Source organism: Papio anubis, chromosome 5 (genome assembly GCF_008728515.1).
Source record: "Papio anubis isolate 15944 chromosome 5, Panubis1.0, whole genome shotgun sequence".
Taxonomy (NCBI): Eukaryota; Metazoa; Chordata; class Mammalia; order Primates; family Cercopithecidae; genus Papio; species Papio anubis.
This window is the reverse complement of record NC_044980.1, coordinates 33226754-33235195: the sequence shown is the minus strand read 5'-3', so window position 1 is coordinate 33235195 and position 8442 is coordinate 33226754. Positions and strand designations below refer to the sequence as shown.

Below are 8442 nucleotides of genomic sequence, written 5' to 3'. Positions count from 1 at the left end.
TTAGTGACCCATACTTTCCTTTTTCTGAAGAGTCTAAGACCCTGTGCAAAAAAATGTTACACCTCTATTTTCCAGTTAACTTTTGACAAGCTGTAGATTTACAAATAAGTAAAGGGGACAGGTAAGGAGAAAATAGGAAGTTTTAAGGAGAGTGGAAGAGAAGCAGGCAATTGAAGGTGGCAAATTCTAGTGAAAGAAGAGTGATACATTCTTGAAGATATTGATATACATTTATTTACATTCTTGATTCTACAGTGTAGGAAATGGTGAAATGCCACAAACTGTATGGTGATAAATAAAAGTCACATGAAACAGGGTGATAGGCTGCATCCAGGCCTTTAGTCTTGGTGTTCATGATCTCCCTCTAAGCACATTCGAACTTTAGCAACAATTGCATCACACTATGTAATTTGCAAAATAGTTTCACCTATATTGAATCAGAATGCCTTCAACTGCAAAAAACAATATCCAAAATAATGAGGAAATGTGTTGGCTCACTACCTAGAGTCCAGAGGGACGGTCAGTTTTAGGGTTGCCTGTGTCCAGTCACTCGGGCCTGTTTCCCTGCGGTTCTCTGGGCTGTCAGCTTTCCGTTCTCCATGTGTTTGATTTCTCCTCAGGCTGGTAGCAAGTTCTGGATCTTATACCCACACACAGCAATATCCAGAAATAAAGATCTCGGGAGCCCCCAGCGAGTCGTCTTGTGTCTCCTTGGACTGAGTTAAGTTGCAAGCCTTTCTTATACCAATCTTTGAAAAAGAAGATAAGCTAACAATGAACACCTAGTTTTATGTCTTTACATAAAACCGGCCTGCTCCCGGAGCTTCCCTGGATTCAACTTCCTAAAGGCATGTGATGAAGGGGAAGATTCCACCATCTAATCCAGGTGCCATCAGAGTAGAGGGAGTAGAGAATGGATGTTGCGTAGGCCATCAATAAGGTCCATTATGCGCAGTATGTCAACTGTTGTCAGCAATCAATTGTAGGGGGAAGGTGGGGCAGGTTTCTTCATTTTACAGATGAGAAAAACCAGAGACTCAGAAGGGTTTCTTAGTTCATGTTTCTCTTAGCGCCTCAGTAATTTTTTCACGGTGGCTTAGGCCAAATTAAATATCTAACCATTCAATTTATAAATAATTAGGTCCCAACAAATTAAATATTTATGTCCTACCAACTTATTAGCTGTTTAAAAACATAATACACATAAAAGAAAATATATTTTTCATTTCTGTTTCATTGTTAATCACAACTACTTACTAAGGAGATGTATGCACCTATTGGACAGTGTGCAACTTCTCACCCAGAATGAGATTGGACACTGCTGCCCTCACTTTCTGCTCCATGTTAATGTCCATATAGTACTTGCTTTTCTATCAGACTGACTGGGAAACCCAGTCTCACAAAAATATGAAATTATCAGAAGGATTATAGTGCAATCTTATGTTGAAGGCATGAACTACCTCATTAATAGTTCGTGTGATGTCTGACAGATGTTGAGTTTCATTGTGTTTATGTGTTCAAATTTTTAAATATTCTGAGATACTCTTGTGAGGTCACTCTAATGCCCTGGGTGCCTTGGCACAGTTTTAGAAATACCAGTTGAAATTATTTGCTCAGGAATATGTAACTAGGAAGAGGCAGAATCAGAGTTTAAGCTTTCATATTCTGGCCTTCAATCTTGTTCGTCAACCATTTTTAGGAACTTTCCCATAAGGTTATGTTTTCCAGCCCAGGCATTGAGGATCACTTGAGGCCAAGAGTTCAAGACCAGCCTGGGGAATATAGCTGGACCTCCATTTCTACAAAATAAAAATAAAAAAATTATCCAGGTATGGAGCTGTGTGCCCGTAGTCCTAGCTACTTAAGGGTGGGGCAGGAGGATCACTTGAGCCCAGGAGTTTGAGGCCACAGTGAATTAGGATTGCGCCACTGCACTCTAGCCCAGGCAACAGAACAAGACCCTGTCTCTAAATAAATAAATAAATAAATAATAAAAAGATGGCTTTCCCTACAACTCAGACTTTTCATTTGAACTCAGGGTCCAGCAAGGAAAATATAACCCACTTGAAGTCTTTAAAACAGAGGAAATTTAATATAAAGAATTCCACTGGTGATTAAAGAGCAGAGAAGCCCAGGAGATAGCGAGGCAACCCTGATATGAACAAAACTAGGAAGCCAGGACCACTCCTATGAATGCAGGGGTGATGGGAAAGCTGGTGTTACCTGGACCCAGAAGCCAAAGTTGCTGCACCCACCTTGGAGAGACAGACACTGCCAGTAATACCTCAGGGAGAAGAAAGAAATCTAGGGAAATATCCTGGTTTCTTTCCTGCTCTCTCTCCCCTAGTCTTCCTACCAGTGCCTCCTATTAGCCAAATCTACCTAGAAGCCAGAAAACAAGGGAACCCTGGAGATATAGCCCCATAAGATAAAGAGCACCAAAGGAAATAGATCTGAGCAGACAGGCAGCACAAAATGTAGTGTGTATGTTTTATTCACTCAGTAATTCCTTTAGAAAATATTTATTGAGGATCTACTAGGTGCCAGGTATCATGATACTTCCTGAGGATGACATAATGAACAAAACAGACCTGTTCTCTGCTCTTGAGGAAATCAAAGACAAACACAGGATATGGAATAAACTCAGAATTATCTTATTGTAGAATGTATTAAGTACAATGAGGAGAAATATCAGGTCGATCTGACAGCTAATGATTTGAAGAAGGGTGTGACCTACCACCATTTTAAATCTAGTTATTTCACTCCTGAGCTATGTGTGTAGAAAACTTGTAGTCAGGAAAAAATAGAATGTCTGTATTTATAAAAAGAAGTTTATAAAAAGATATCAATTTATTTACATTTTGACATAACCTCTATGTAATAAGGCTTTATTACCTCACAGCCATGTGTGTGATCATGTGTAATAGCGTGTGTGTGTGAGAGAAGCCATGTGTGTGATCATGTGTAATAACGTGTGTGAGAGAAGCCATGTGTAATCACGTAAAATAACATGTCTGTGAGAGAAGCCATGTGTGATGTGTAATTGTGTGTTCGTGAGAGAAACCATGTTTGTGATCATGTAAAAAAAGTGTGTGTGAGAAGCCTTGTGTGATGTGTAATAACACGGGTGTGAGAGAGAGAAGCAGGTTTGATCATGTAATAGGGCATGAGGAAGCATGGGGTGGAAGAAGGATAGAAGGGTCTGATCATGGAATGGATCAAGGAAGGATGGTGGAACAGTGGACATGTGAGAGGAGCCGTGCCGACCGGCGTAATCAGGAGAAGCCACGCGGATCATGTGGCAAGCATGTGGCCGTGGATCGTAATAGCATGTGGAGGAAGCCAGGACGGAATGGAGGTCAGTGGAAGGAATGGAAGGACATGGAAGGAAGGAATGGAATGGAAATGGATCAAGAAGGAAGGAATAACATGGATCAATAGCATGTGTAAGAGAAGCCATGAGTGTGATCATGTGTAATAACCGGTGTGTGAGAGGCCATGTGTGTGGATCATGTGTAATAGCATGTGTGTGGAGAGGAGGCCATGTGTGTGATCATGTGTAATAGCATGTGTGTAAGAGAAGCCATGTGTGCGGACTGGCGTAATACGTGCGTGAGAGGCGCTACGTGTTAACGCCGTAATAGCTGCCTGAAAGCATGAAGCCGCGTGTGTGACCGCGCAATAATGTGTGTGGAGAAACCGGTGGTTTGTGGGATTATGCACAACACCGAGATAATCCCGCAGGTGGACGCAATAATGTGAGAGGGAGAGAAGCCGTGTGTGATCGCGTGTAATTGTGTATGTGTGTGTGAGAGAGAGAGAGAGAGAAAGAAAGAGAGGGAACAGTACAAAGGAGGATCCCTTTAGAAAAACATTCCAACGTCTTAAGGAGCCAGAGGGCTCATTCACAGCTGCTAATCTCTGTCATGCTTTCCAGCACCACCCCCTCCCTCTCATCATAACTTGTGATCTTAGAGGCAGGAAAGAATTTGAGCCCCTCCCCCAGCCTGACCATCTCTGTTGGTTGCTCGGCCAGGCTCCGCAAACCCAGTTTGAAGCATAGACCCTAGCACCACACAGGAGGTAGTGGGCTCGCAGGAAGGTTCCTCTCCCAGTGGCCATGGGTGGCAACAGTGGGCAGGCTGGTGGCCACATCTATAAATCCCTGGCAGATGGTGGCCCCTTTGACTCTGTGGAGCCACCTAAAAGACCCACCAGCAGACTCATTATGCACAGCATGGCCATGTTCGGACGAGAGTTCTGCTACGCGGTGGAGGCAGCGTATGTGACCCCAGTCCTGCTCAGCGTGGGTCTGCCCAATAGTCTGTACAGCATTGTGTGGTTCCTCAGCCCCATCCTGGGATTCCTGCTGCAGCCCGTGGTCGGATCGGCCAGCGACCACTGCCGGTCCAGGTGGGGCCGCCGGAGACCCTACATCCTCACCCTGGGAGTCATGATGCTCGTGGGCATGGCTCTGTACCTCAATGGGGACACTGTTGTAGCAGGTAAGTCGGCTGCACAAGGTGGGCAGGCAGAGATATGTGTCCTAGTGTGTGCCTCTGCAGGAGGAGAATATTAATTTGTTTGACCTTTCCTAGAAATTTGTCACAATCGATCTCTCCTAGGTTACAATGAACTTCCCCTTTGACAAATTTGGCCCAGATTCTGTGGTTGGGGAGCCTTTACTTCTAGAAATATCTAAATAAATATCTTTCATTGTGGTGAAGATTTAAAAATAGGATTAAATTTGTATCTATTTTATCAAATCTGTATCTATTTTATCAAATTGAATATTTTTACATATTTTTCAATTGAGTTACTTTTTCAGCCCATTATGCTCTATTTAATACTCTTATCAAATTGACCAGCTGCCAAATAGCTCCATAAATATTTACAATAAATCACCTGTGTATCCAAATGAGTTAATTCTGTTCATAGTTTTATGTAGAGCATTTTAATAGGCAGAGGGCATAAGCCCATCAGCTCAAGAGGACCTTTCTGGCATTGCGAATTCCTGACAAAATCAAACCTGAGGGTAGGCATGTTTGCTAGCCATTAATCAGCTACCAATTAATCAGTAGTTGACGGTAGTACAATAAAGTTGCATTGCAAAAAGGATCGCTAAAAATAGCACACATTAACTCTCAAGCCAGCAGAATAGATGATTATGAGGCAGGATAATCAATTATCATTTGTACATACTTCAAAGAAAGCGTAAATGTACAAATGTAGGCTATTTCTGGGAGAATGAACAAAACGCTGGCAAGCGCTGTTGACTGTAAGGAGGATTACGAAAGGACTGGAGGTGAGAAGCGGCGGATAGGCTTATTGTTCATTTAATTTTATACTGTAATTTTTAAAACGTGTAGATAATCTATGCTATTCTTAAGTTTAAAAAACAACCTGAAACAAGAGAAACAACAATGTATCTTTTATAGGAGACTGGGTAAATGAATTACAGGGTATCCATAGAATGAAAGTCCAGCTATTAAAAATTGTAAGGAGCTGAAATTATATGAAGAAAGTTGGTTACTGCGTCAGCGCTGTTCAAAGATGTGGCCGCTGACCTGCCCCTCAGCATCAGCAGGGGCTGTTAGACATGCAGTTTCTCAGGCCCACTTCAGGCCCACGAATTGAATCAGAGTCTTGGGAATGGGGCCAGCAATCTGTATTTTAACAAGACGTACAAGTGATAGTTCAACATGCCAAACTTTGAGAAGCACTGCATTCAACTACCATTGTACACCTGTGTCTGCATGTGCAGAAGTGAGTAAAAGGAGGCCTCAAAGCCTAACCTTCAGTGGGGCTGGGATTGGAAGCATCTCCCTCAGCTTTTTTTATATAATCGGAATTGTTTGCGATAAGCATGCATACTTTTTTATTTAAAGAGATATTTTATACACCAGAAATTTCACTAATTAAAAGTGTACAATGCAGTGCCTTTTAGTATATTCACAAGGTTGTGCAACCATCACCACTCTCTAATTCTAAATATTTTCATCACCCCAAAAAGAAACCCATTACCATCAACAGTCACGTCAGCTTTTCTCCTATGCACCAGCCCTAGGCAAGTACTAATTTACTTTCTGTCTCCATAGATTTGTGTTTTATGGACTTTCGTTGCATAATTTTTAAAACCTGAAAAAAAAAAAAAAGGTATTTTTATTTGGGAAAGAAAGCAAAATAAAAGCAAGGAAGATGATTTCATGGCAAGAAGTTTAGGTGGAAATTACAAAACACGGATGATTCTAAAACAGGATTTAGGAGACCAATGTTTATTTTTCTTTTAGCTTTGATTGCTAACCCAAGGAGGAAGCTGGTTTGGGCCGTAAGTGTCACCATGATAGGTGTGGTTCTCTTTGACTTTGCTGCTGACTTCATTGATGGGCCCATCAAAGCCTACTTATTTGATGTCTGCTCCCATCAGGACAAGGAGAAGGGTCTCCACTACCATGCCCTCTTCACAGGTAGGGAATATTCCAGAAAGTCTCTCCTTCAGCTCCCCAGACAATGAGGTGCTTCCACTAAAGCCATCCAGTGTCTCTACACGTGGAGTTTTTCGAATGAATGGGTCAGTTGATGGGCTGCTCCCGTCACGCGGGCCCTGTCTCCCCGTGCATTTCTCTGAAAGTCAGCTTGTGACTGGTGCTGCAGTTTCTGCAAAGGAAGTTTACAGAAGAGCTTTCTTAAGAATGCTTTGTGGAGACAATTACAACTGAAATGAAAAGAAGCCTTGTGGATTGCGCATTTGCATTAGAGCAGTGGATCTCAAGCATCAGCAATGTAGCATCCACATTCCTTAGGAGGTCATTGAAAATACAGTTGCCTGGGGTCCTTCTCCAGTTATTCTGATTCAGTGGGTCTGATGCAGGGCCCAGACATTTGTATTTTATTTAATAAAGATCCCCGATGATTTTGTGGCAGGTGTCCTAAGAACCACATTTTAAAAAACAAAAAGAGAAACAAACCAAGCAAACAAAAAGCTCCATGTCTTAGAGATTTCTTAGTTATATAAAGGGTTGGCATTTCCTCAACCTTGTGGTTTGAAAAAGTTCATGCCAGGAGGAAAATGGGGGCTCTCTTGATCTCTTGGGGCTGTTGCCAGCCTACTTTGGTTACTGTTTGTCAATTGTTTAGAGCAATGCTACTCAGAGCACCAGTTAGTACTGTGCTAGAACTAGGCATTGAAATATAAGGTGACAGGAGGATCCTGGTCCAAGATGATTTTTATATCTAAGAGGGGGACTCTGTCAGCCCACCTTGTTTGATTGTCTTCGTAGCCCAGCCAATGCATTTATTTATGTTTTGATGTATTCTGTCTTCTTCCATGGCCAGGTAGGTCCATGAAAAGCAAGAGCTCAAGTTTTGCTCACAGTTTCTGTCTCTAGAGCTAAGACTGCTGCCTGCCCGTGGAAGCCATTGGAGTCAATATTTGTCATTTGAGCAAACATTTGAGTAGTTGAAAACATGAAGGAGTGAGGCCATTGGAGCACAGTTGGTAGATCCTCCTCTGTGTAGGGAAGGCAGAGGGACAGGAGTGCAGCCCTGTCTGTCACTGGCCCCTGCCCACTATGTCTCCAGATGCTTAAAGGCACCTAAGACATGTCTAGGGCTTGAGACTTCCCCCGCCTCACCTTTGCTCTTTTCTTCCTTTCCCATTGCACTTTCCACCTGTATCTTCTCACTCAGGTTCTCCCACTCCACTGGCCTCCTTCTGTCTCTGGAGTTGGCCCAGCCCATCATACCTGCCCCAGGGTTTGGCATGAGCTCTTGCCCTGCCTGGGACACCCTTCCCCATATAATCCCATAGTCATGCCTTTATTCCACTTGGATTTCTCATCAGATGTCTCTCACCAGTGAGGTCTTTCTTGGCTACCATACCTGACATACCCTACCTACCATACCACTCCTTTTTCTCCTCATCCTTATGGGGTTTGATTTTTCTTTCTAGTGCTTATCACTGCCAGACTAACTGACTGGCTATTTTTTTCTCTATCATCTGTCTCTCTCTCTCCTTCTCTTTTTTCTTTCTGGTTGTCTCTCCCATTTAGAACATCAATTCTAGCTGAGCAGACCTCTTGTTTTGTTCTCTGATGAATCTTCAGTTCTGGAAGTGTCTGCTACATAGTAGGTGCTCAGTAAATACTAAACAAACATTTCTCAAATACCCCATGTATGCTAACAACCCTGTATTAGATATTTTCACTTACATTATCTCAGTCCTGACAATGGCCATGTGGAGGTGGTGTGATTCCCATTTTTCAGATGTGGAAGCTGATCCTTGGAAGCAGTGGTGTGCTAGAGCTGGCTCATGCTGGCTTGTTGAGAATCAGTTGTTAAATTTTAGGAATTCAGTGAACTTGTTGACATCACATTGCTGGCTTGAAACTGGCCGTGATGGGAGTATTAAAACTCTAGAAATTGGCAAAGCTATAAATCATG

General features: G+C 42.6%; 1 protein-coding gene across 2 annotated transcripts in view; it reads left to right on the top strand.

Annotated features, from left to right (window-relative positions):
• Positions 1-3794: 3794 nt before the first annotated feature.
• The window catches only part of SLC45A2 (solute carrier family 45 member 2), a 39944-nt gene continuing 35296 nt past the window's right edge, over positions 3795-8442 (top strand). For both annotated transcript variants that reach the window (XM_003899558.4, XM_021939272.2), the window contains exons 1-2: positions 3795-4505; positions 6291-6467. In XM_003899558.4, coding sequence (XP_003899607.1) covers positions 4121-4505; positions 6291-6467 — 562 coding nt within the window. In that variant the 5' untranslated portion in view covers positions 3795-4120. The remainder of the gene's footprint in view (positions 4506-6290; positions 6468-8442) is intronic.